Genomic DNA, 24,510 nt, shown 5'->3' on the forward strand with positions numbered 1-24,510 from the left:
CCTCATGGTTCTTCAGTTTCCGAAGTAGGCGTTCATGGGGTACCTTGTTAAAGGCTTTTTAGAAGTCTTAAGTATACGATGTCTGTGGGGTCCCCTTTGTCCATCCGTTTGTTAATTCAGAGAAGAAGGCTCGGGCAGCCGCACGCGACTTGATGAAAGGCTCGGACAGCTGGGAGACAAAAAAATGGAAATCATCAAGGAGGTGAGGGGAAGGGAGGAGGGATATGCCCGGACTACGGTGATTATGAGGGAGGGAGGGGGCTGCTGGACTATGCGAAGGTTGCTGAAGGGAAGTGGAGAGAGAAGGTGAGGGGATAGAGGAACAGATGCTTCATGGAAATGGATAGAGGAGAGAGAGGGGAACACGCTGCATGGAAATGGGTAGAAGAGAGAGAGGGGAACACGCTGCATGGAAATGGGTAGGAGAGAGAGAGGGGAACACGCTTGAAGGAAGTGGAGAGGGTGGAAGGGAGGGAGGATCAGATGCATGTTAGTGGGTAGGAGAGAGGGGAGAAGGTTCATGTTAGTGGGTAGGAGAGAGGGGAGAAGACTCTAAAGGAAAGTGGGGAGGAGAGAGAGTGGAACAGATGCTGAAGGGAAGTGGGGAGGAGAGAGAGTGGAGCACATACTGGATGGAAGGAGGGGACAAAGAAAAAGAGCACATGCCGCATTGGGGTAAGAGGATAGATTTAGTGAGATACTGGAAGTGATGAGGGAAAGAGGTGGCAGGCTGTAGGTAGACACAATGAAAGGAAATTGAAGACTGGAAAGTAAGTACACAAGAGGTAGAAAACAAATTATGAAGGAAGAAAAGAAAAGGGAGCGAGAGATACCAGAGTATTGGGGGTGGGGGAGGAGACAGATACCAGATCTGAAGGGAGGACAGGAGGAGAGAGATGCTAAAAACCACCTGAGGGAGGGAGGGAAAGATTGAAGGGAAGAAGACAGAGATGCCAGAGGGAAGAAGACGGGTGCCAGACCTATTGCGGGGGGGGGGGGAGGTGGAAGGGAGAGAGACAGTTTCTGGTAGAGGCATAGAAATAGAGCAGATGCCATAAGGAAGAGGCAGAGAGAAGGCAGACGGTAGATGGAAGGAAGAGAATGACGAGATGATGAGGAAAGCAGAAACCAGACAACAAAGGTAGAAAAAAAATTTCTATTTCTTTTTTGCTTTAGGATAAAGTAGCTGTGTTCAGTATGAAACTATTTGAGGCTTGTGTGAATGGGATCAGATGGTTTGTGGGCCGGGGGCAAGGTGGGGACAGGGACCGAGTTTGCGGGGATGGGGCGGAGACGGGGACATATTTTTTCCCCTTGCCATTCTCTACTTCTGGGGTCTCCCTTACTGCTGCTGCTGGCTTGCCTGCTTTATCAACTGGAGGGGGTTCAGGCTTCTCAGCCGCTACAGGCCTCAGGGGTGTTTTTCTCAGCGGGCTTTGCTCTGTTTTTGGTGGGAAGCGCCTCCATTTTGTCTGCAGCCTCAGATGACCTTCCCCCTGTATTGGAGAGACAGGGGCAGGTTTCTGCTGGGTCCTCTACTTTGACAGTGAGTCCCATTGGGCCGCCAGGGAGTTTTTCCCCTGATTTTGTTTTAGCCTTGTACAAGGCTTATCTTCAGGCGGCCAGGGGTCCTGTTTCCCCCCCCCTAACCACCCCACCCTCCCAGACACCCCCGCTAACCTTTAATGATGGTTGGCCAGCTGGGTCTTCCCACCGGCCGTCCAGCAGGCCCACTTCCATCGAAATGAAGCTGGCCTGCCCCTTCCTGGTGCATTGTAGGATGTACCGAGGAAGGGCCTAAGACCTACTTGGCCTAGGTGCCTAAGTCTCCTCCTATGAGCACCCTCCTGCCAGTTTTGTTTAGGGGGTTCTGGTAGGAGGGATTGGGCACTCTCCTTTCGGGTTTGGTGGGGGTGGGGGGTTCCGGTAGGAGGGATTGGGCACCCTCATGCTGGCGATCTACAAGGGGGATGGGGTTGTTCCAGCAGGAGGAATTGGGCATCCTCCTGCTGGCAATCTTCAGGGGGGTGGGGGTGTTTTGGGCAGGAGGGATTGGGAATCCCTCCTGCCGTGTTCGTTCGGTGAGGGGTGGGGGGACTGGCGGCCGCATCCACAATAACCCGATTCCCTAACTGGCGTCTGTAACATGGACGTCGGTTTACAGAATCGTGTTTATTTTAGGCGGCCTTAGGCCCGATTCTATATAGGACGCCCATCAGCTTCTGAGACTGGACATCCTATACAGAATCCAGCTCTTAGTGTGTAAACTGCTTTGACCTGTCTACCAGAAAATGTGGTATAGCAAGCATGTCTAATAAATAATAAACAACTACAATTTATGCTATGATCTGTTCTCTGTCTCTACAGACCAATTATAAAAGACAAGAATGTTTTGCTTTGCCTCTAAGAATCCTATGACATGTTGGATCTTACATCATAAGATTCATTACTGTGAATCACTCTAACTTTTAACTTTTCCATTTATACAGGGATCAGATTGCTTTACAGGACTGGTATCTTCTTCAGAGTTTTTCAGCTGCCTTCCACAAAATACAGCCAAATTTGAGATCCCCATCACAACAGGTATATTGTTTGTAAAACGAAATTAGCAAGATTTGTGTGTTTAAAAAAAAGTTTTTTAATTAAAATATTCTAGAATTGATACTACATATTTGTTCAGGTTACAATATTCCTAATACAGTCATGTTTTCTGGACTGAACATATGTGGTTTTATATGACAAAATATGCAATAAACAATGCCAAGAAGTGAGTTGCAAAGCTTCTGTGATAACAGAATATAGTTTGAATTTATATTTCAATTTGTCTTTTCTCCTGCCTGGAACTCTAGATACAGATGGCCTAATCAGTCAGGCGCTTCTGATTGGAGATTTTAAGGGAGCTGTAGAACTGTGCTTGAATAGTGGCCGCTTTGCAGATGCCATTATCCTTGCTATTGCTGGAGGGGAGAAGCTCCTGGCACAAACTCAGCTGCGATACTTTGCCAAACAGAAAAACAGGATAACCTCAGTAAGTTGTTTTTTTTTTCATTTGTCTTTATGTATTTACATTCATGTGTATCTGTGTAACGTTCATCTGTTTGTGTATGTGTGTTGAGCAAGGGAGGCTACAGCCCCTGCCCAACAAAAATACCCCAAATCAAAAGTTTGTTCAAATATATGTATTTCTAATCAAAAATATTTTTTCAATATCTATCAAAAGCCAATTAATTACAAATGCAGCCTTTTAATAAAAATCCCATGATATAGTTGTGCAAAGAAGTCTCGTAGAGAGTATTACTATGGAACTGTCTGTCCAGAGTTCTCAACTTTATTCTGGCTTCATCTTCTTATATACTGTATGACATCATTTCCCAAGCTTCACCCAATTGGTCAAAAAGCATAAGTTTACTTTATAATTTAAATAACAGCATTCTTGCTTAACTCATTAAAACTTAAATGTTTATATTTTATTGGGTTATTGTTGTATAATCAAAGGGTCACAATATAGTATACCCTGAAATTCAACATCAAAATTCATCCTGCATTTTCTGCCTGTGCCACAGCACAGCATACAGGGCTCCTTACAGAAAACCAGCAGTCATGTCTATGTAGCAAAGATAAGACAGGTCTCTGCCAAATTCTTGCACACACCCTTTTTACATTTGAGAGCAACCCTGTTTGAATGCTGCCAAAAATATTTTCTAAACACATGCACACATGTTGGGGGCCCCAAGCATGCATACTTCAAACAATCCAATCCTATATAATTATTGTAAGGAGAGAATATCAAATAAGCAAAGCTTTTAACTCTAAAATTTAACTAAATAGTTCGGAGAGCAAAATGAGAAAGCAACAGAGAACAAAGCCAGAAAGCCTGGGCTCAGCCAACATTCCCAGGATATAAAGGGAGGGGGCAAAATTTAGATTTCTACCTGCAGATTCTAGTTATAGTTTAATTCAATTTTTATTATCTGTATTCCATTAATAGTCCAACAAAGACTCACATATTTTTTTTCACCCTCATTGCTCATTCACAGTTTTTCTGGCCATCTGCTTGCTACATACTTCTTTTTACATATAAAAATGTTTATTATTTTCTTCATGTTTGCACATACCAACAATTTGCTTCCTTACACACTCTCCAGGCCTAGAAAGGTTTGCTGTTCCCTGCTATTTCAGCCACAGGGCCAAGTCAGTGTGTGTGTTTTAGTTCTATAGGCTCATTTAATCTGACCGATTGCTTGTGTTTATGTAGTCTTATTTATTATACTATCTTTCGCAAAATAAAATCAAGGCAGTTTATAAAAACATTCAACAATAAATCACAAAGGGAAGGCGAAATGAGAATCGCAATAAATTCCTGATTAGACATACATGAACCATAGATATATGAGGTTTATTCTCTATGAATACCCACCCGAACTCCAAAAAACTGAAATTACAAACACACGTATTAAATTGAGACATTAACAGATTGTTTAAATAGTCAAATTTTCAGGCCAGTTTTAAAATTTTTAGTTTGTGGTTTCTTGCCTTAAGGGATTTAGTCATATCTGTAATGCAGATATACATTGGCCCTCTCCACACTAAAGTGAGGGCAGGGAATAGTTAAGCTCTGGAACACATTGCCAAAGGTTGTGGTAAGAGCGGATAGCATAGCTGGTTTTAAGAAGGGTTTGGACAATATCCTGGAAGAAAAGTCCATAGTCTGTTGTTGAGAAAGCCACTGCTTGCCCTGGATCGGTAGCATGGAATGTTGCTACTCTTTGGGTTTTGGCCAGGTACTAGTGACCTGGATTGGCCACCATGAGAACGGGCTACTGGGCTTGATGGACCTTTGGTCTGACCCAGTTAGGCTATTCTTATGTTCTTATGAAAGTCCTTTACATTAGGTTAGAGCAGGGGTTCTCAACCCAGTCCTCAGGACACACCAAGCCAGGATATCCATAATGAATATACGTGATAGATTTGAATTCAAATCTATCTCATGGATGTTCATAATGGATATCTTGAAAATCAGACTAGTTTGGTGTGTCCTGGGTTAGCTGGATTAGCTGGGAAGCTGTGTCAGGGCCAAGGACTCAATTGCACTATTGGCGTTTGTTCCTAGCGCTCACACTAGCATTTGCCACTAGCCTTAAACATTGGCAGGGGACTAGAGACACATCGAAGATGAAAAACTACAAAAAGATAAGTTTGCCATTTTATATCTGTGCGAGTTGAACTGTCAGTTATCAATGTTTTGGATGCACTGAATGTTTTGAATCTCCATGCACAGACGATGTTAAAATAGGGCTTGTTTTATTTTTTTAAGCTGATGAAGTAGCTTCCCTTTCAAGTGTAGCCTGCATAGGTTACACACTGGTGGCATAAGGGGATTTGAGACTTTTTTTCTCCTATCCTTGGTCACCCAAAGACTGTCATTTATTGGTAACCTTGAAAATAAATATTAAGCATACAACCTAGAACAGAGGACAGCAGATGAAAGTGAGGGTTATCATTTTGATGCTTTATTGAAAATTATTGAATGATTCATCGAATGGGAGTACCGTATTTTCGCGGATATAACGCGCACCTGTGTAAAACGCGCACAGGGGTATAGCGCGCAGAAATCACGATGATATGTACCAAAACTTTTCTATACCGCGCTCAGGCATATAACGCGCATGATGCCCGACGCTCCTTTCGCCCGCCCTGACTTTCCGTGCGCTGTCCCGACTCTCCGTTCACCCCCCTGACTTCCGTGCACTGCCCTGACTTTCCGTGCGCTGTCCCGACTCTCCGTTCACCCCCCCTGACTTTCCGTGCACTGTCCCCCCTTGAAGTCCTGTCCCCCTTGAAGGTCTGTCCCCATTCTGAAAGCCTGATGCCCCCCCCCCGACGTCCGATACATCCCCCCCCCCGGCAGGACCACTCGCACCCTCACCCCGAAGGACCGCCGACTCCCCAACAATATCGGGCCAGGAGGGAGCCCAAACCCTCCTGGCCACGGCGACCCCCTAACCCCACCCCGCACTACATTACGGGCAGGAGGGATCCCAGGCCCTCCTGCCCTCGCCGCAACCCCCCCCCCCCCACCGACCGCCCCCCCCCAAGAACCTCCGCCCGTCCCCCAGCCGACCCGCGACCCCCCTGGCCGACCCCCACGACCCCCCCCCACCCCCCTTCCCCGTACCTTTGGAAGTTGGCCGGACAGACGGGAGCCAAACCCGCCTGTCCGGCAGGCAGCCAACGAAGGAATGAGGCCGGATTGGCCCATCCGTCCTAAAGCTCCGCCTACTGGTGGGGCCTAAGGCGCGTGGGCCAATCAGAATAGGCCCTGGAGCCTTAGGTCCCACCTGGGGGCGCGGCCTGAGGCACATGGGCCAAACCCGACCATGTGTCTCAGGCCGCGCCCCCAGGTGGGACCTAAGGCTCCAGGGCCTATTCTGATTGGCCCACGCGCCTTAGGCCCCACCAGTAGGCGGAGCTTTAGGACGGATGGGCCAATCCGGCCTCATTTCTTCGTTGGCTGCCTGCCGGACAGGCGGGTTTGGCTCCCGTCTGTCCGGCCAACTTCCAAAGGTACGGGGAAGGGGGGTGGGGGGGTCGTGGGGGTCGGCCAGGGGGGTCGCGGGTCGGCTGGGGGGGCGGTCGGAGGTTCTTGGGGGCGGGCGGTCGTTGGAGGGAGGGGGGTTTGCGTCGAGGGCAGGAGGGCCTGGGATCCCTCCTGCCCGTAATGTAGTGCGGGGTGGGGTTAGGGGGTCGTCGTGGCCAGGAGGGTTTGGGCTCCCTTCTGGCCCAACTACACAAAGGTACGGGGAAGGCGGGGGGGGGTGTCGTGGGGGTCGGCCAGGGGGGTCGCGGGTCGGCTGGGGGACGGGCGGAGGTTCTTGGGGGGGGGCGGTCGTTGGGGGGAGGGGGTTTGCGTCGAGGGCAGGAGGGCCTGGGATCCCTCCTGCCCGTAATGTAGTGCGGGGTGGGGGTTGGGGGTCGCCGTGGCCAGGAGGGTTTGGGCTCCCTCCTGGCCCGATATTGTCGGGAAGTCGGCGGTCCTTCGGGGTGGGGGTGCGAGTGGTCCTGCCGGGGGGGGGGGGATGTATCGGACGTCGGGGAGTCGGCCGGGCAAGAGGGCTTGGGCTCCCTCTTGCTCCGATCGTGGATGCGGGTGCGGGTGGGAGCGCGTGCGAGCGGTCGTTCGGGGTGGGGGTGCGAGCGGTCCTGCTGGGGGGGTGAATCGGGCGTCGGGCGGGGTGGGAACTATGTTTAAAAACTTTTCTATACCGCGCTCAGGCATATAACGCGCGAGGGGTATGCGCGGTACGTAAAATCACGTATAACGCGCGCGTTATATCCGCGAAAATACGGTATTCAGTAGTCATAAATAGTGGGGTTCCCCAGGGGTCTGTGCTGGGAGTGCTGTGTTTTTAACATATTTAACAATGGCCTAGAGATAGGCATAACTAGTGAGATAATTAAATTTTGCTGATGACACAAAGTTGTTTAAAGTTGTTAAATCGCAAGAGGATTGTGAAAAATTGCACCAGCCTGTGCTTTCACTTGTTTAGTATCAAGACATTGTCTTAGTACATCTGTATAGACGTTGTAATTTACAATTAGATGGAGTCATCTGTTAAAGTTTTTTTTATGTTACAACCATTTAAGTTTGCAATTTTAGAATGGTTTTACACATTTTCTTTTAGACCAAGGTTTGGTTTGTCATCAGCCCACAATGTTAGTCTATGTGCAAAGCTAGCTGTACGTATATTTTTTTAAGGCAACTAGATTTTTTATTCTGACACTCAGTGGCCAAACAGACACCTTTTCAATAAATGCACAAATCAAGATTAGTTATTTTATATCAGATCACATCCAGTCCTCCTATGTGTCTCTGCAGCACTATTAGCATTCACAACATAGGAATATTCATGATGCATATTTGTTTACTTGTAGATTCCATTCTTTTCAAGTAGATATATGCTGCACATCATGTCAAAAATTACTTAAAGTGCAGTGCGGGCCAATCAACGCGGCTCAGCGCGCTACAAACTGCTAGCTCAGTTTGATAGAATCCTTTATCATCAATCTCAAAATTTCTCAAGTAAAGGTTTATCTTTTAGGAAATTCTCTAATTGAGATGGATCCATTGTCTGTACATTTGCCACAGTCATTTGTTCACCAGTATGAATTTTTATTTATTTTCTCTGTAAATATTAGTGTAATCCATTTGTACATGGCTGTATTTTTATTCATATTTTTATTAGAGATATTTGTGCTAAATTTGTGTGTGCATTTTGATTTTAGAAACTATAGCCCTAAGTTTGTCCTATGTTTTTTCCTATTTAGCATTTTGTATTTGTATGTTTTGTTATGCATCTCGTATATCGGATTATATTGTACTCATATGTTTGTACATAGATTCAAAGTTGTATGGTTCTGGATTCCCATTATAGAACTGAAGTTTTGTTTCCCTTTTACTGCAGCTTCTTTCTTCAGTGGTTCAGCACAAATGGAAAGAAATAGTGCTCAATTGTAACTTAATGAATTGGAAGGAAGCTCTGGCCATCCTACTGACCTACTCGAAACCAGACGAATATGCCAAATTCAGTGGTATGATGAGGTTCAACTCTGTACTTTCCCCTCAAACATGTTATTGTGCATTCTATTCTAAACTCTATTTAAATATCCTATTATTTTTTTTTATTTGAGGCAAATATTCTCAAGTACACTAACTCTTAGGGGTCCTTTTACAAAGCCGCGCTAGCGGTTTTATCGCACGCACCGGATTGGCGCGCTTAGCCGGAAATCTACCACCTGCTCAAAAGGAGGCGGTAGCGGCTAGCGCGTGCAGCAATCTAGCGCACGCTATTCCGTGCATTAAGGCCCTAGCGCGGCTTTGTAAAAGGAGCTCTTTTTAGTGATATACACTAGAGAATGACACGGGGAAAAAATTTGTGCCCCATCCCCGCGACCACGTCCCTGTCCCCACCCCGTCCCCACGACCACTGTTCCCGCCCCATCCCCGTCCCCGCAGTATCCATACAAGCCTCAGTACTGCAATATTTAGCTTATTCTTTCCTTATAAATCGAAGTTCTGGCTGCTGAACTAGAGAAAAAGATGTTCAGCTGGCAGGGCTTTGTTTATAAATTTTTATCAACACAACTAATATACTACTTTATCCTAAAGCAAAAAAAAAAAAAAAAAGGAAATAAATAAATAGAAAATTTTTTTTATACCTCTGTTGTGTGGTTTCCGCTTTCTTCATCTTCTCATTCAATTCCTTCCATCCACTGTCTATTTTCTCTCTGCGTCTTCCATTTGCTCTGTTACTTTGCCTCTCCCTTCACCTCCCCCCCCAAATTGGTCTGGCACCCATCTTCTTCCCTCCGTTCTCCCCATAGTCTGGAATTTCTCTCTTCCCCATTTCCATTCAGCATCTGTTCCTCTCCACCCCACCTTCCCCAGTTCCCTTCAGCGTCTGTTCCTCTCTAGCCCACCTTCCCTTCAGGGTCTGTTCCTCTCTAGCCCACCTTCCCCAGTTCCCTTCAGCATCTGTTCCTCTCTAGCCCACTTTTCCCAGTTCCCTTCGGCGTCCGTTCCTCTCTACCCCACCTTCCCCAGTTCCCTCCTGCATCTGTTTTTCTCCACCCCCACCTTTCCTCCCTTTCTCCCTCCCTTCCCCTTACCTTCGCAGCAGGCAATTTCTAAATGTGTTTCCTACTTCCTACCAGCAGCTGGAGCGTTGAAATCACATGTGGCTGCAGGTAAGGTCGTCTCTGATGCAACTTCCGGTTGCATCAGAGATGACCTTTACGGCAGCTGCATGCGATTTCAACACTCTGACTGCTGGTAGGAAACACATTTTGAAATTGCCTGCCGCGAAAGTAAGGAGCAGGGAGGGAGATGATCATGCGGCAGTGGCGGCGATCGGGCTCAGGCGGCAGCAATATGGAGGGAGGGAGATGCTTGGGCGGTATTGGCAGCTATCAGTATGGAGGGAGGGAGCGCGATCGTTCCCTCCCTTCACTGCGGGAAACAAGGCCATTCACCGCTCTATGGGGCGGTGAATGGCCTTCTCCCCATACCCATGGCGACCACCTCTTTTCTCTCCACTGTTTTGGCTGGTAATAGCCACCGTGTCATTCTCTAATATACACATACAAATGGAATTCTTTAGGAGAAAGTATAATTATCTTCTTTTAATTTTTCTCTAAAGATTAGTATTTTCAACATTTTATCAAATGCCCAAGACAGATTGGATAATATAATAAACGTAACTGCTTCATAAATCACAATTTAAAAGTAAATCTAAAGGGAAATCAATAAATACAAGTATATGCGTTGTGGTTAGGTGAATGTATTCCTAAATTCTTTACAATCTGGCCTTTGGGCTAGATTCACTAAAGCCAGCGATCGTCGCTAAACCTGCTAATCGACCCGATTCACTAAACGGCCCACCGCATGTTTTTCCCCTTGATCGCCCATTTTCCAATACGGCCATGCAAATTAGTAAAACCACATGCAAAATAGCCAAGCAATTGATTCACTTACATCGCTTGGCTATTTAGCATCGTGTTTTACCGATTCTAAAACCCGATTGCTGTAGACCTGTCAGTAATTGTGTTATCGACAAGTCTACCTGGGGGGGGGGGGTTGTGTTTTTGGTTTTTTTTTTTTTTTTTTTGCAATGGCAGATATTTTGCATGTATTTCAAAGGCAAAATATCTGCCCAATAAAAAAAACAACCAGCCCTTCCCAATGACCCACAATAAGCGCCCCTCCTGCTTCCGTCTTAAAGGTATCAGGGAGGAGGGGAGGTCGATGAGGGTGGCCTCCGCTGGCAGGAGGGAGTGGGCATCCCTCCTGCCATATTTAAGTTTGGTAGGGAAGAAGGGTCTGGTGCCAGGAGGGAGTGGGCATTATCCCAGGACAAGCAGGCAGCATATTCTTGACTGATGGGTGACGGCACCGACGGAGCCCCGGTACGGACAATTTTAGAGTGATTGCACTCTAAGAACTTGGAAAGTTCTGGCATGCCGCACCGCGCACGCGCGAGTGCCTTCCCGCCCGACAGAGGCGCGCGGTCCCCAGTTTCTTAGTTTCCGCGGAGCTAAGAAGACGCGTTTTTTCAACGGCTGTTGAAAATTTTTTTGACTTGCCTTCCCGCTCGCGTAAACCTTTTTGGCTTTTGCCTGTTTCTTTTTTCTTTGATTTTTTGTAAAAAAAAAAAAAAAAAAATCTACTTTTTTTTTTTTGATTCAATTTGGCTTTTCCCCTGCAGGGCCTTCTGCCACCATCGAAGCCTCGGCCTTCGATTTGGCTGAAGCGGTCTTCACGTTCATGCCCCCTCAGCCAGGTTTTAAAAAGTGCCAGCGGTGTGCTCGGCCCATATCTCTCACGGACCCACACAACTGGTGCTTACAGTGTTTGGGTCCTGAGCATCAGGCCTCCACCTGCACCCGCTGTGCCACACTTAAAAAACGAACATTAAAAAATCGCCAAATACAACAGCGATTACTGTTCGGTGCCGAGATGTCCGATCCCGTTCCATCGACTCCGACTTCGGCACCAGTTCAGTCGGCACCCTCTTCTTCGACGCCGCGAGACACCGCGCCGGCATCCCAACATGCAGGTAAGCCGGCTAAGAAGCCTTCCCCGCTGGAGCGTCCTCCGGTCTCGAGTGCAGTGAGTCCAATCCTGCCGACTGTGAGGCGCCAGCGGAAGCGCTCTGCTCCTATCGAGGTGGGTCCCTCGACATCGGGCTCCTCATCTCCAGGGCGTCGAGCGGCACCGCAGGTACCGCAGAAGAAAAAAGCGGTACCGGTGCCATCCCTTGATGACCGTATTACGGCCATTCTCCAGGCACAGCTCAAGGAGCAATTACAACAGCTCCTTCCAGCTATCCTGGCACCGAACCTTCCGGTACCGGTCCGTACTGAGCCGGTACCGATAGTGGAACAACCTATACTGTCGGTATCCACTCCCTCGGTACCGATTTACTCCACCTCATCGGTATCGATGCCAGTCCTTGCGCCGGAGCCGAGAGCTCAACATCAGTCGGTGCAGACTTCGGCTCCGGTGCCACCGATTACATCGCCTGGGTCGGTATCGATGAGATCGGTTAAATCGGTGCGCAAAACCCGGCATGTAGAACCATCTACCCCAGAATCTCGGGACCGTTCTCCCCATGTCAGGGATCCTGATCTGTGGGGAGATTCAGAAGAACCCTTTCTCTCTGAAGGAGAATGTTCCTCAGATGAGGAGGAGTCTGCTGTACATGACCCGTCCTCTAAGCATGACACTTCATCTTTCTCCAGTTTCCTGAAAGATATGTGTGATTCTCTGTCCATTCCTTTGGAGGCTGAGTCCAAAAAGTCTAAAGCTTTTTTGGATGCCCTGGACTTTGACCAACCTCCAAAGGAATTTTTGAAGCTCCCTCTTCACGACATCTTGAGGGAGACTTTTTACAAGAATTTAGAGACTCCCTTAACGGTTCCAGGGGCCCCACGTAAGTTAGACTCTCTATATAAAGTAATTCCCATTCCTGGGTTCGACAAACCGCAACTTCCACATGAATCTTTACTTGTCGAATCCACCCTTAAAAAATCTTCGGGAGCCAGTGTATATGCTTCTGTACCTCCTGGCAGAGAGGGTAAAGCCATGGACAAATTTGGTAAGAGGCTCTACCAAAATGCAATGTTGGCAAATAGAGCTGGAAATTATGGCTTTCATTTTTCTTTCTACCTTAAACATCTCCTTACCACCATGGCTTCCTTTGAGAAATACCTTCCTCACCGGAAACAACAATCTTTCCACCATTGCTTGTCATCTCTGTTTCAGCTGCGTAAGTTCATGGTTAGGTCCATTTATGACACCTTCGAACTTACATCCAGAGCGACAGTAATGTCTGTAGCAATGCGTTGCCTGGCCTGGCTTCGGGTATCTGAACTTGATGTTAATCATCAAGATCGGTTAGCCAACGCCCCATGCCTAGGGGATGAGCTTTTTGGGGAATCCATGGACTCGACTACTCAAAAGCTGTCTGCTCATGAAACACGTTGGGATACCCTACTTAAAAATAAGAAAAAGCCTCCCCCAACAAGGCCTTTTAGACAACAGTCAGCCTATCAACGCCGCTTCACAGCTCGGCCATTGCCAACAACTGCTCAGCAACCCAGGCGTCAACGGCAGCAACAGCGTCAGCCTCCCAGGCAACAACAGCAACAGCAGCCTGTGAAGCCAACTCCACAGCAGAAGACACAGCCCTTTTGACTTACTTCTCCAAAGTATAGCCAGTACTCCTATATCTGTTCTCCTGCCTCAACCTATAGGAGGTCGTCTCTCCCTGTTCCTCAGCCGGTGGGAAGTTATCACTTCGGACCAATGGGTCCTCAACATCATCCGCTACGGCTACTCTCTCAACTTTCAGACTCTTCCGTCCCAAAATCCGCCAAAAGAGTCTGCTTTGAACAGTCCTCAATCTGCCCTCCTTATTCAGGAAGTTCAATCCCTCCTTCTTCTGAACGCTATAGAAGAAGTTCCTCTAGATCAAAAGGGGCAGGGATTCTACTCCCGTTATTTTCTAGTCCCCAAAAAAACAGGAGATCTCAGACCAATTCTAGATCTTCGCGATCTCAACAAACATCTGGTAAAGGAAAAATTCAAGATGCTTTCCTTAGCCATTCTTTATCCTCTTCTCAACCAAGACGACTGGCTATGCTCCCTCGATCTCAAAGAAGCATACACTCACATACCGATCAATGTAACCTCAAGACAGTATCTCCGTTTCATGATCAATCATTGTCATTACCAATACAAGGTGCTGCCCTTCGGTCTTGCTTCCTCTCCAAGGGTGTTCACCAAATGTCTCATCGTGGTAGCTGCTTTTCTACGCTCTCACCACCTTCAGGTATTTCCTTACCTGGACGACTGGTTAATCAAGGCCACATCCGCTCAAGCAGTACTCCTGGCCACCAACCAAACCATCCAGTTTCTACAAATATTGGGATTCGAGATCAATCTACCCAAGTCTCATCTCATTCCCACTCAAAGACTCCAATTCATTGGAGCGATATTGGACACACTCCTCATGAGAGCATTCCTACCATCCAACCGTCTTCAGACTCTTCAGTCTCTATGTCAGCAGGTGCTTCCTCAACATTCCATCTCTGCCAAACAAATGATGATACTCTTGGGTCACATGGCATCCACAGTCCATGTCGCACCCCTCGTACGTCTTCACCTGCGCACTCCTCAATGGACCCTTGCTACTCAGTGGTCCCAAGCGACGGATCCTTGCTCACGACACATATCTGTGACATCATCTCTTCGTCAATCTCTACAATGGTGGTTGGTATCCTCAAATCTATCCAGAGGTCTTCTGTTCCATCAACCTTCTCATCAACTAGTCATCACCACCGACGCCTCTCCTTATGCATGGGGAGCTCATTTGAACGAGTTCCAGACTCAAGGTCTTTGGACAGCCCAGGAAAAGAAGCATCACATCAATTTCCTGGAACTCAGAGCGATGTTTTATGCCCTCAAGGCCTTCCAACATCTTCTCTTTCCTCAGGTCCTTCTGCTGTGCACAGACAATCAAGTGGCCATGTACTACATCAACAAGCAAGGGGGGACAGGCTCTCGCCTCTTGTGCCAGGAAGCTCAGAAGATCTGGTCTTGGGCCATAGATCACCATCTCTTCCTGAAAGCTATCTACATTCAGGGAGAACAAAATTCCTTAGCGGACAAGTTCAGCAGAATTCTCCAGCCTCACGAGTGGACACTCGATCCTGTAACTCTACAGTCTATCTTCGCTCAGTGGGGCACTCCTCAGATAGACCTCTTTGCAGCTCCTCACAATCACCAGCTGCCCCTATTCTGCTCCAGACTCTACTCTCCTCACCGTCTGACAGCGGATGCATTTCTCCTCGACTGGTCAAATCTGTTCCTGTACGCTTTCCCTCCTCTGCCTCTCATGTTGAGAACCTTATTCAAGCTCAAGAGGGAACGAGCCACCATGATTCTGATTGCTCCGAGGTGGCCCAGGCAACATTGGTTCTCCCTTCTACTTCAACTCAGTTCCAGGGAACCTTTTCTTCTTCCACTGTATCCTTCTCTGCTTACACAGCATCAGGAGACCCTTCTACATCCCAACCTCCAGTCTCTACACCTGACAGCTTGGTATCTCTCGGGCTGACTTCTCATGATACGCTTTTGTCTCAGCCTGTTCGTTCCATTCTAGATGCCTCCAGGAAACCAGCCACTCTGCAATGTTACCATCAGAAGTGGACGAGATTTTCTTCCTGGTGTCTTCTTCATCATCTTGACCCAACTTCCCTAGCAGTGGAGACGTTGTTGGATTATTTGCTTTCTTTGTCTGACTCTGGCCTTAAGTCTTCTTCCATCAGAGTCCACCTCAGTGCCATTGCTGCTTTTCATGAGCCGGTCCATGGAAAACTTCTCTGAGCTCATCCCCTAGTGTCCAGGTTCATGCGGGGTCTTTTCAATGTGAAACCACCTCTTAAAGCCCCTCCCGTTATCTGGGATCTCAATGTGGTTCTTTCCGCCTTAATGAAGCCTCCATTTGAACCTTTGGCTACCGCTCCTTTCAAGTTTCTCACTTGGAAGGTACTTTTCCTTATTGCTCTTACCTCTGCCAGGAGAGTCAGTGAGCTTCATGCACTGGTTGCAGATCCACCTTTTACGGTCTTTCACCATGACAAGGTGGTTCTGCGTACACATCCAAAGTTTCTCCCTAAGGTTGTCTCTGAATTCCATCTCAACCAATCCATTGTTCTGCCTGTTTTCTTTCCAAAACCTCATTCTCATTCTGGGGAACAAGCTTTGCACACTTTGGATTGTAAAAGGGCTCTAGCTTACTATCTAGAGCGTACAAAACCCCACAGATCAGTTCCCCAACTTTTTCTGTCCTTTGATCCAAATAAATTGGGACGTCCTGTTTCTAAACGTACGTTGTCTAATTGGCTGGCAGCGTGCATTTCATTCTGTTATGCTCAGACCGGACTGACACTGGAAGGTTCTGTCACGGCCCATAGAGTCCGAGCAATGGCAGCATCTGTAGCTTTCCTCCGTTCCACGCCTATTGAGGAAATCTGCAAGGCTGCTACTTGGTCCTCAGTTCATACTTTTACATCTCATTATTGTCTGGATGCATTCTCCAGACGGGATGGACACTTCGGCCAATCTGTTTTGCAAAATTTGTTTTCCTAATGGCCAACCTTCCCTCCATCCCTCTTTTTGTTAGCTTGGAGGTCACCCATCAGTCAAGAATATGCTGCCTGCTTGTCCTGGGATAAAGCACAGTTACTTACCGTAACAGGTGTTATCCAGGGACAGCAGGCAGATATTCTTGCGTCCCTCCCACCTCCCCGGGTTGGCTTCTTAGCTGGCTTATCATAACTGGGGACCGCGCGCCTCTGTCGGGCGGGAAGGCACTCGCGCGTTCGCGGTGCGGCATGCCAGAACTTTCCAAGTTCTTAGAGTGCAATCACTCTAAAATTGTCCTTACCGGGGCTCCGTCGGTGCCGTCACCCATCAGTCAAGAATATCTGCCTGCTGTCCCTGGATAACACCTGTTACGGTAAGTAACTGGGCATTCCTCCTGCCATTTTTTTTGTTCGATGGGAGGGGCAGTGGCTCGGGGGGCATGGCACTGCATGGTAGGGGGATGCACAGCCTAAGCAATAACAGGAGGCTGCTTTCCCTGTCACTGCTGTTAGGGCTGTGCGCCTATTTCAGTCGTTCACTGAGCGATTGAATCAGTCTTTTTTTGCATGCAAATGATTTGCATGCAAACTTGATAGTGAATCAATCGCTGTTGGAGAATCGGCCAGAGAACTGGCCAACAGCAACTAAGTCGCTAACTTTAGTGAATCTAGCCCTTTATCCCCTATCTCAATATTAGATTTAAGAACTAAAGAACTGGGCTTTTCAGAGGGTAACTTCTTGAATAACGGATGACATTGGATCCATTGGTAATGTTTTTAGAAATGTTACTTTTGTATCCCTGTTGGTGATTATAATCCTTGAACCAAGGCTAATATAGGTATTTTGGGGGGTGACTTAATGGCACTATACAGCATATAGAGGACCTCAGTTTGATTCCCTGATGTGTTTTGTAAGTCAGCTGAAACCAGAGGCATAGCCATGGATGGGGCTGTACCCACCCATTTTCAACCAGGCTTACCAAGATGTGACACATCCCAGCTATCTGGGGTCTGGCATCCCTGTCTTCCCCCTTCCCTCTTGTGGGTCTTGCATCTCTGTGTCTTGCTTCCCACTGTCCTCCCAATCTAGTTTATTGGCACAGGCAGTAACTCATAAAGACCAGCTCCCAAACCTTCCCTATATCTCATCCCAATCATGCATAAACAGGAAATTGCATCAGAGGAGTCCCCCCCCCCCCAGGCCTACCTATCATCCATTGTAATCAAGCTCTCCATGGTGCAAGAATTCCCACTCACTTCTGCCTTTTGGAGTTCCTCAATTAAAATAACTGCCATGACCTCTCATGTTAGTACCATGAGACTACTGATAGATGTTGTGACAGGCATTTTGGTTGAGGAACTGCGAGTGGGGTTCACTCTTTTCCCATGGACAACTAGGTCACCAGAGATTATAAGTAGACCTTTGGGGAGCTGCTGGGTCTTGGAATAGGGGTGGGAAAGGTTTCTGGTGATTAGGGAGGTGGGGGGGGGGAGGATGGATTTGTGGGTCCCTGCCAGTATGAATATTGGGGCCTAATTATGCCTACAGCAGTCACTGTATGAAAACTGCTGACTGCTGCTGGCTGAATATTGACTGAACAGATTCCTTTTCAGTGTCATTGTTTGTCTGCTCCTAGTCTAATATTTATTTATTAAAAAATACAACTATGCGGTTTCCATATCACATACATAAAATCTTGTTTCTTTACGATTATCACATATAACATAAACGTGTCTAAACAACATCATTATAAGCTGAGTACTGGGTATTAGTATAAAAACATTTGCTGGAGAATTGGCTTGGTGACTCAGTTATTGCTAATAAAGGAAAAAAATAAAATTTTTGCATAATTTTAGTATGTAAATAAAATACATCTTATAACTAAATATAAAAAAAAATCTATTTAATAATTATGCAAACATATAAATCAATTTATAAACCATGCGATAAATGATACTAAACTCAGGTACACAGCTGTCTCAGATGGCAAACTAATAGAAGAACTACCGTATTTTCACTCGTATACCACGCACCCGTGTAAAACGCGCACACGGGTATAGCGCGCGGGAAACTGTAATTTATGTAAATAAATTTTTATATACCGCGCACACCCGTATACCGCGCATGCCACCCCGACTCTCCCGTCGCTGCCCGACTCTCCTTTCGCCCGCTCCGACTCTCCTCTGGCCAGCCCGACTCACCTTTAGCCCGCCCCGACTCTCCTCTGGCCAGCCCGACTCTCCTTTAGCCCGCCCCGACTCTCCTCTCCCCCTTGAAGTCCTGTCCCCCCTTGTCCCCACCCTGAAAGCCTGATGCCCCCCCCCCCGAAGTCCGATTCACCCCCCCGCAGGACCGCTCGCACCCCCACCCCGAAGGACCGCTCGCACCCCCACAGCCTCCCCCCCCCATCATGTAGAAGCTGCCTACCATCGTCCTGCTGCTTCCTCTGCCGGCGGTCCCGCCCTTTCTCAGATGTCAGAGAAAGGGCGGGACCGCCGGAAAAGGAAGCAGCATAGACTCAGGGCTTAGAGAAAGGGCAGGACCGCCGGCAGAGGAAGCAGCAGGACGACGGTAGGCAGCTTCTACATGATGGGGGGGGTGGGGAGGCTGTGGGGGTGCGAGCGGTCCTTTGGGGTGGGGGTGGGGGTGCGGGTGCGTGTTCGAGCATGAGCGGTCCTTCGGGGTGGGGGTGCGAGCGGTCCTGCGGGGTGAATCGGACGTCGGGGGGGGGGGAACTCTGTAAAAAAAAAAAAAAAAGGGGATAACGCGCTCACATGTATAACGCGCACGGTTATGCACGGTTTGTAAAATCGTGTATAACGCGCGCATTATATGCGTGAAAATATGGTAGTTCAAGAATAAACTCCTGACATGGCCATATTTCTATACTAAAATCAATTCTATAATCTGGGAATCCACATTTACACACATAGATATCTAGAATATAAACACTTGCACACATAAGTGTACATTTACCCTTAAAAGTAGTAGGGCACCTATGTGTTCTTCTGCTTAATGTGTATGTGCAATGGGGTGTACATATGGGCAGAGCATGAATAGGATATAGGCAGGAATTAAGTTATGCATGTCCCTGCTGCATTTAGGTACCCATATTTCTACCAGCTCTAAGGCTGGTGTAACCTTAGGTATGTAAATGTTAGCACAAGTTTCAAGTTTTTCAAGTTTTATTTAAAATTTGAAGTACACGCATTGTCGTCATTTCAAAGCGTATTACAAATCTTTTTTTTATATATAAATCTTTATTGAGTTTCTAAAGCTAACAAAAATGCAATACAGTATCTATACAAATAATATTAATCATATATGCATTTGTAATCAATCAAAATCCATACAACAATTAAAAAAAAAAAACCCCACCCAACCAACATTTCATAAGGGAATAGAACCATACAAAGAAATACCCCCCTCTCGCCCTCCCTCCCCCTGGAGGTGTGTGCAATATACCAGCAGGAACAAAGGAAAAAACAATTACAATGAATCCATAAAAGATATCAAAGGGCCCCAGATTAACTTAAATCTCTTAGAGTATTACAAATCTAAAAGCAGGGGAGTAATAATATACATGTACAAATCTGATACAAAAGGAGGAGGGGAAGAAAGAAAGAAAAAACAAATAAGAAAGAAAGAAAAAACAAATAAGGGAAGCACAACAGAGCAAGTAAAAAGAAGTAGAAGAACATCTAAGGAGGGGCTTGGTCGTTCGAGGCTAAAAAATAATATGAGGGGAGAGATGCTCAAATTTAACGAAATTAAGTCTCAAAAGCATCCCTATATAAGAAGGTCTTTAGGGAGCCTTTGAATTTATCCAATACAATTTTGCTACGAAGATAACCTGGTAGGGCGTTCCAAAGCTGGGGACCTGTCACAGAAAAAATTGCAGTCCGCTTTGTGCCAATTATTTTCATAATTTTCAGAGAGGGTACAGTAAGCAGATTCTGTTCTGTTGATCTTAGTGTTCTTGGTAAAGTGTAAGGTATGAGAAGGCGGTCAAGGAATATTGGAAAATTTGTAAGTCGGATTTTAAAGATCAGTAGTGCTATTTTGTAGGTAATTCTATAAGATATCGGAAGCCAATGAGTGTTTTTCAGGAGGGGGGTCACGTAGTCGAATTGAATTTGTGATGATCTTTATAGCTGTATTTTGTGTTGTTTGTAATCTTTTAAGTTCTTTCTGGGAAATAGCTTTGTATAGCGAGTTACAATAGTCTTGATATTATAAGGGAGTGGATCAAAATGTTTAAAGCTGCTGTGTCTAATATTTTTGATAATGATCTGATTAGTCGCAATTTGTAAAAACATGATTTCACTACAGAGCTAATTTGATCATGGTAGGAGAGTTTGTGATCGAGGGTTACTCCTAAAATCTTTGTGGCCTTAACAGTTTGTAGTGTGATTTTATCTAGAGTAATTTGAGGTGAAAATGTAAGGTCGTCTTTCCATGGGAACAACATTGTCGTTGATTTTGATATGTTTAGTGCCAGCATGTTGTCTCTGAGCCATTGAATGATTTGTTCTAGTTTGGTGTTTGTTATTAATGTCAGTAAGGTCTTCTGAATTCAAGAGATGCAGGAGTTGTATGTCATCAGCATACGTGTATACCGAGAGTCCTATAGATTAACTCAGTCAGTAGAGGAGTAGAAAAATATTAAATAAAAGGCGAAAGAATAGAGCCTTGCGGGACCCCATAAGGATTTGTGTAACAGCTTGAGGTGGAGTTGTTAAATGTAACCTTTGCAAAACGATCCGAAAAGTAGGAATGGAACAAACATAATACCTGGTCTGAGACACCAATCTACTATAATAAAACGCTAAGCGCGCGTGCGCACTCCTACCTGTGTGTTTTGTGATCCTTATGTCCATGGCAGTCAGGAGTGCGCATGAGCACTTACAACAACCCCACACAATACTTCAACGGGTGAAATGCCCTGCGCTCTGCTGCACCTCTGATGATGTCATCAGGGACGTGTCAGAGTAAATCAGGGCAGTAGAAGGCTGCGAAGCAGCGTGTTTAGAGTGCTGCGGCTGCTGCTGGAGTTGGGAAGTTTATCAGGACTGCGGGAAGGGAAGGGGGGTAGGGGAAAATGCTGCTGCTGCACAGTGACATGGAGGGGAAGTGAAATGCCACCGCTGCTGCTGCTGCACAGAGAAGTGCAGTGGGAGGGAAATTCTGCTGCTGTTGCTGCACAGGGAAGTGGGAATAGATGGGTAGGGAATGCGGATGCTGTTCTAAAGGGAAGTGGGGGAGGGAAATGCTTTTGCTGCTGCACAGGGAAGTGGGGTGGGGGGAGGGAAATGCTGCTGCACATAAAAATGGAGGGGGAGGGCATGCTGCTACTGCGGCTGCTGCACAGAGAAGTGGGGGGGAGGGAAATGCTGCTGCTACACAGGGAAGTGGGGTGGAGGGAGGGAAATGCTGCTGCACAGGGAAATGGAGGGGGAGGGAATGCTGCTGCAGTTGCTGCACAGGGAAGTGGGGGGAGGGAAATGCTGCTGCTGCAGAAGAAAGCCATATGGCCTTGGTAAAGGACAAAGGGGAACACAAAGGGAAAAGATGGCAAAAGGGGTGAAAAAGGGTCAGAGAGAGATGGTAGAGGGTGTGAGAGAGGGAAAGGGCGTGATGATGGTCTAAAAGGTACAGAGGACTAAGGAAATGGTGAAAGGTGAGGTGGTGGGACTGGGATCAATGGGAGGCACGATCCAGCCATGTTATCCCAGGACAAGCAGGCAGCATATTCTTAACACAGGGGTGACGTCACCGACGGAGCCCTCGGTACGGATCTTTTTAACTAGAAGTTTCTAGTTGGCCGCACCGCGCGTGCGCGAGTGCCTTCCCGCCCGACGGAGGAGTGCGTGGTCCCCAGTTTCTTCGTTTCCGCGGAGCGAAGAAGACGCGTGTGTTTTTTCAACGGCCGTTGAAACCACTTTTTTGCCTTCCCGCTCGCGCTTTTTTTCCTTATTTTTTCTTCCTTTACCTTCGGGTTTATTTTTCTTTGATTTGCAAAAAAAAAAAAAAAAAAACTTTGCTTTTTTCCCTTTTTCTTTCGTTTTTGCCCCGGCGGGGCCTGTTGCCAGTATACAGGCCTCGGGCTTCGATTTTGCGGAGGCTATCTTCCCCTTCATGCCCCCGCAGGTCGGTTTTAAGAAGTGCCAGCGGTGTGCACGCCCGATCTCCATCACTGACCCACACAATTGGTGTTTGCAGTGTCTGGGTCCGGAGCATCGGGCGGACTCCTGCACCCGCTGTGCTACTCTTCAAAAAAGAACCCTTAAAAACCGAAGAATTCAGCAAACTCTCCTCTTCGGCACCGAGTCGGCGATGGACTCCTCACCTTCAACAGCGGTACCTCAAAAATCGGCACCGTCGTCCTCGACACCGACCGACCCCGCATCGGCGTCACTGGCGCCAGGTAAGCCGGCTAAGAAGCCTTCCTCTTCCCTCGAGCGCCCTCCGGCTACGGTGGCGACACCGTCCCTACCGGCATCGCACCGGTCCCGCAAACGCTCCACCCCGATCTCGGTGAGTGCCTCGTCATCGGCCTCCTCATCGCCGGGGCGTGGAGCGGCATCTAAGGAACCGAAGAAAAAGAAAGCGGTTCCGATGCCACCCCTAGATGACCGTATCTCGGCCATCTTAAAGGCTCAACTCCAAGAACAGTTGAAGAAACAACTTGAACAACTGTTGCCCACTATCCTGGCACCGCTCCTTCCGGTACCAGACCGGCCCGAGCCCCGTACCGAGCCCCCGGTGTCCACCCCTTCGGTACCGGTGAACACATCCATGCCGATCCTTTCGGCCCAACAACTTCAAGGCGATCCAGTGGTTCATTCTCAGGCCACATTGGATCCTCCTCGGCACCAGGCGGTACGGCATTCTTCTCGGGACCGAGATAGACGCCGGTCGTCCTCCCCTGGTACCGTTTCGGTGCGCTCTGGAAAGTCCTTGTCCAAAACTCGACATACCGCGCCCTCCACCCCGGTGTCTCGACCAGAAGTCAGGGACCCTGACTTATGGGAGGAAACTCCTCTCGGTACCGAGGAGGATCCCTCCTCATCTGATGAGGAACCATCGGCACCCGATGCCACCTCTAAACCAGAGCAGTCCTCATTTTCTAAATTTTTGAAAAAAATGTCTGCTGCCCTATCCCTTCCTCTGGAATCGGACTCAAAAAAGTCTCAAGCCTTTCTAGAGGCTCTAGACTTTGAACAACCTCCTAAGGAGTTCCTCAAGCTTCCCGTGCATGACATTCTACGGGAAACGTTCTACAAAAACTTGGAAAATCCCCTCACGGTACCGGGAGCCCCCCGTAAACTGGACAACCTTTACCGTGTCATTCCCATTCCTGGATTCGACAAATCTCAATTGCCCCATGAGTCCCTTCTGGTTGAATCCACCTTAAAAAAGACTCAGGGCTCCAGTGTCTATGCCTCTACCCCTCCTGGCAGAGAAGGTAAAACCATGGACAAGTTCGGCAAGAGGCTTTACCAGAATGCCATGCTTGCAAACAGGGCAAACAACTATTCTTTCCATTTTTCCTTCTATCTCAAACATTTGGTCCAACAACTGTCTGCCCTCCAAAAGTACCTTCCTGAGCGCAAGGTCCCGCTATTCCAACAGCACATCTCTGGCCTTCTCCAAATGCGCAAGTATATGGTCCGCTCGATATACGACTCCTTCGAGCTCACCTCTCGGGCCTCTGCCATGGCCGTAGCCATGCGTCGCTTGGCCTGGCTCAGAGTCTCCGACCTGGACATCAACCACCAGGATCGTCTGGCCAACGCCCCCTGTCTCGGGGATGAGCTTTTTGGAGAGTCACTGGATTCCACCACCCAGAAACTCTCTGCCCATGAGACCAGGTGGGACACCCTGATCAAGCCGAAAAAGAAGGCACCGCCTACCCGACCTTATCGGCCACAAACATCTTATCAACGGAGATTCTCAGCCAGACCACTCAACCCGCCTCCCCAGCAATCTCGGCAGCCCCGTCAACAGCAACATCATGCTCAGGCTCGATCTCAGGCCATTCAACCCTCTAAGCCTTCTCAGCCTGCTAAACAAACTCAGCCCTTTTGACTCTTCTCTCCAGGGCATAGCCAGTCATCCACCCTTGCTACCTCTTCCACAACCCATCGGAGGTCGTCTCACCATTTTCTCCAGCCGTTGGGAAGTCATCACGTCGGACCAGTGGGTCCTCAACATCATCCGCCACGGCTACTCTCTCAACTTCCAGACTCTACCTCCGGACAACCTTCCCGTAGAGTCTGCTTCAAACTCATCTCAAACCC

General features: G+C 47.7%; 1 protein-coding gene across 4 annotated transcripts in view; it reads left to right on the top strand.

Annotated features, from left to right (window-relative positions):
• The window catches only part of SEC31B (SEC31 homolog B, COPII coat complex component), a 205,175-nt gene that overhangs the window by 100,867 nt on the left and 79,798 nt on the right, over positions 1–24,510 (top strand). For all 4 annotated transcript variants that reach the window (XM_033940950.1, XM_033940949.1, XM_033940948.1 and 1 more), the window contains 3 exons: positions 2,490–2,583; positions 2,850–3,028; positions 8,463–8,589. In XM_033940950.1, the coding sequence (XP_033796841.1) occupies positions 2,490–2,583; positions 2,850–3,028; positions 8,463–8,589 (400 nt within the window). The remainder of the gene's footprint in view (positions 1–2,489; positions 2,584–2,849; positions 3,029–8,462; positions 8,590–24,510) is intronic.

The sequence above is a fragment of the Geotrypetes seraphini genome, chromosome 4 (genome assembly GCF_902459505.1).
Source record: "Geotrypetes seraphini chromosome 4, aGeoSer1.1, whole genome shotgun sequence".
NCBI lineage: Eukaryota > Metazoa > Chordata > Amphibia > Gymnophiona > Dermophiidae > Geotrypetes > Geotrypetes seraphini.